Here is a 3203-nt window from a genome sequence, read left to right as displayed (position 1 = left end):
AATTGACTGACGACAATGTTTCCTGCACGTAGCTTTCTTCAACTCTTTTGGTAGCAAATTCTGAATACGTGCATCCGTTGCAGACACGCTCATGAGCTTCGGCGCTCTTCTGAGTAAACAATTCATTTAGCCGATAGAAAGTAGACCTAACAATGGCTATCACAAAAAGGTTGTGTGCACCTTTCAAGATAGAATCATGCACTCTACCAAGATCGTCGTCATATGACCTCAACGATGACCCCCGTCGAATGCCAACACCCATCTCTGAACACCGATCTCCTCGCACCATCGAGTATATGCCTCACCCCACTCTTTAAGCCTATCATAGTTTTTGTTGTACACCTGTTCCGTCCTAGAATATGTTGTAGAACAAACCATGTAATCATAAGTAGATGCCACAAATTACTATGAATAGGACCATAATAGCGAATTCAAATACCTATGTTAGTCCCGATTTTATTCAAATACGGAGCCTTGAACCTTCTTAAGTAGTTAGACCCGACGTGCCTGATGCAGAACATGTGCCATGCTGTTGGTGGTGACTATGCACCGTTATTGTGACCTATTACTGCATCAATGCAGTTATGGCGGTCAGAAATAATGCTCACACCATCAATGGTAATAACATATCCCCACAAATTAGTTAGAAAAACCTCCCACGCGTCTGCCGTCTCACTCTCGATGATCGCAAATGCAATAGGCACAATGTTTTGGTTTCTATCTTGTGCCACCGTAACTAAAAGTGCACCTTTATAATTTCTGTACAGGTGTGTACCATCAATCTGCACCAATGGCTTGCAGTGTCTAAATGCTATAATGCATGGATAATAGCTCCAGAAAATACGATAGAGAACTCTTACACCATGAATCTCCTCATTCTCACGATAAACGGGGAGCGTTTTTATTTGAACACGAGACATTGGCATCTTCGCAGTCATTGCTTTCAACCATACTGGCAGAGTCTGGTAAGAAACTTTCCAATCACCAAAAACTTTTGTGGCAGATTTCTGCTTTGCCAACCAAGCCTTGTGGTAACTTACAGTGTAGTTAAATCTGGATTGAACTTCTGCAAAAATAGATATCACCTTTATTAATGGCTCTGCTTCAACCAACGGCCTAATAGCATCTGTAATTGTATCTCCTGATCTCCCAACAACCTTTCTTTTGAATCAAGCTAGCTAGAATAAGCCAATCGCACCCTACACCATAACCTTTGCATTTTACATAGAATGTTTGTGGCTTAGACTCATACACAGTGTAATCAACTCCTCTAGAGATAGTGTAACCTTTGATTACAGATACCACTAACTCTCTAGACCCAAGTTTTATTCCGACACTAAACTCACCATCTTCCACCGCAACATTGCCTTCACCTACGACATGTGAACCACCGTTAGTTGGTCAAGGTAAATAAAAGAAACGGTAGTGATAACTTTAATTAATAACCAAAACAAACCCATATTCACATACTTAGGAAATTCTGGGACATGCATGGCTGCGAGATCCAGAGTTCACATAAAAGACGGAACATTAAAGGGGTGCTGGTTTACTCACATATGCTTCATTTTGCACCACCGGATTGCTTGTCAGGTTTGTGTCATCGTTTTTTTCATTGACTTCGTAGTTGGCTTTAAACTCCTCTTCACTGTCATTGTTATCATCTTTCCAATCTATATTCTCAAACTCATTAACATTGACCTCCTCGCCAACCGCGTCCAGTCCCGTATGCTATTCAAACTTAATGTACAACTCTATTATCGGCACGTGAAATCGAGTTTGTTGATAAATATAGAACATCTGTTGCGTACATGCATCATCAGCGATGGACATTATTTGAAACTGTATCAGCCCACCAAATACTTGTATAGGATTCCTATATAAAATGTTGCTCACCCTTTTCAAAATGTGACTTTGTATATTTTTGCAAAGACCATTTTGTAACTCTATAAAACTCATGGCTCATGGAATAGCAAATAAAAATAGACATTCACAAATAAAAGTCATTCCTTCATATGTGTTTGGTATAATATCACCATTATAATACACTCCTAAATTTGCAATACCTTCCATAACCTTAACTTCATATAACCCAACCTTTTTGATACAATTAATTGCCAAAAAAAATCACAAGTATGAAATATATGAAAGAAAGAGGAATAGAAGTAGAAGTGAGGTACAAGTCCAGATGAATTGAGTTTCGTATTTATAGGCAAGATTTTTTATTAAAATATTTTTCCTGTACAAAATGCAAGGTGTGTTTTGCAGCTTTCGGAAAAAAATTTTTTGAACACTAAAACGCAACCTGCATTTTGGAATTTAAAAAAAAAATAAAAAAGGCCCATTTCATAAACGTAACTTACGTTTGGGTTATTTAAAAAAAACAAAAAATAAAAAAGTTAACAATCATAAAATGCAACCTGCGTTTGATTTGTTTCATAAACAAAAACGGAGTAAAAAAGCAAAACATAGGTTGCGATTTTGACTGATATCATAACAATGCAAATATTTGATACACGTCTATTTTTTTTGCGTTACACTATAATTATTTTCATATGACAAAAAACAAAAAATATAAATATATGCTGTCAAGGTAGTGAAGAAGTCCCTTAAAATTAGAGTTTTTTTAAATAAATGAAAAAATATTTTATTTACTAAAATAAATAATTTGTAAAATAATTACAAAAATATGTCGCATCTCTTATCTCGTTTACAGTGTAATCGAGATATGTACTTATCTCGTTTACACTGTATACGAGATAAGACAGAACAAATGATACATGTATATCTCGTTTATAATGTAAAAGAGATATGTGTAAACTTATCTCGTATATACTGTAAACGAGATAAGACTGGTCGCGCCCTATATATACATGTTGTTAACAGCAACGTTTTGGCCCCATTTTCAGCTTTTCGACAACTTTTTCCCCTCTTCTATCCTTTTTTGACCATATTATTGAGTAACTCTAAGATGGTGCGCGTAGATGCATATGATCCAAACATGAATCAACTTAACGTGACATGGCACGTCACCGGGGCAGCCGACTTCGCGGTTAGTTTTATTATTTTCACGTTTATGTTATTGCATATATTTATAGTCATAGTTAGGATACTTGCTAAGAACTAGTATATAATTTATGGCTTAGGTGGATGAATGTATCGTTAGCAATGGTTCACTGTTAGTGTACGATTTTAGGTATTACTGA

The 3203-nt window shown here is 36.3% G+C and overlaps 1 protein-coding gene across 1 annotated transcript; it reads right to left on the bottom strand.

Annotated features, from left to right (window-relative positions):
• Positions 1 to 542: 542 nt before the first annotated feature.
• On the bottom strand, positions 543 to 1493 carry LOC107459173 (uncharacterized). The gene is made up of 3 exons (XM_016077389.1): positions 1457 to 1493; positions 1158 to 1373; positions 543 to 1066 (listed from the first exon to the last, which is right to left on the bottom strand). Exons 1-3 carry the CDS (start codon positions 1491 to 1493, stop codon positions 543 to 545), a joined length of 777 nt encoding a protein of 258 aa, XP_015932875.1.
• Positions 1494 to 3203: the final 1710 nt, after the last annotated feature.

Source organism: Arachis duranensis, chromosome 7 (genome assembly GCF_000817695.3).
Source record: "Arachis duranensis cultivar V14167 chromosome 7, aradu.V14167.gnm2.J7QH, whole genome shotgun sequence".
Classification (NCBI taxonomy): domain Eukaryota; kingdom Viridiplantae; phylum Streptophyta; class Magnoliopsida; order Fabales; family Fabaceae; genus Arachis; species Arachis duranensis.
The sequence above is the reverse complement of the archived record's forward strand: the minus strand, read 5'-3'. Positions and strand labels throughout refer to the sequence as shown.

Excerpts from the sequence above, each read along its gene's own strand:
- LOC107459173 (XM_016077389.1), bottom strand. The coding sequence starts at position 1,493 with ATGCATGTCCCAGAATTTCCTAAGTATGTGAATATGG. Across the intron at positions 1,374-1,456 it reads TCCTAAGTATGTGAATATGG|GTGAAGGCAATGTTGCGGTG; the intron begins GTTTGTTTTGGT and ends CACATGTCGTAG. Across the intron at positions 1,067-1,157 it reads TAGCTTGATTCAAAAGAAAG|AAGTTCAATCCAGATTTAAC; the intron begins GTTGTTGGGAGA and ends CTATTTTTGCAG.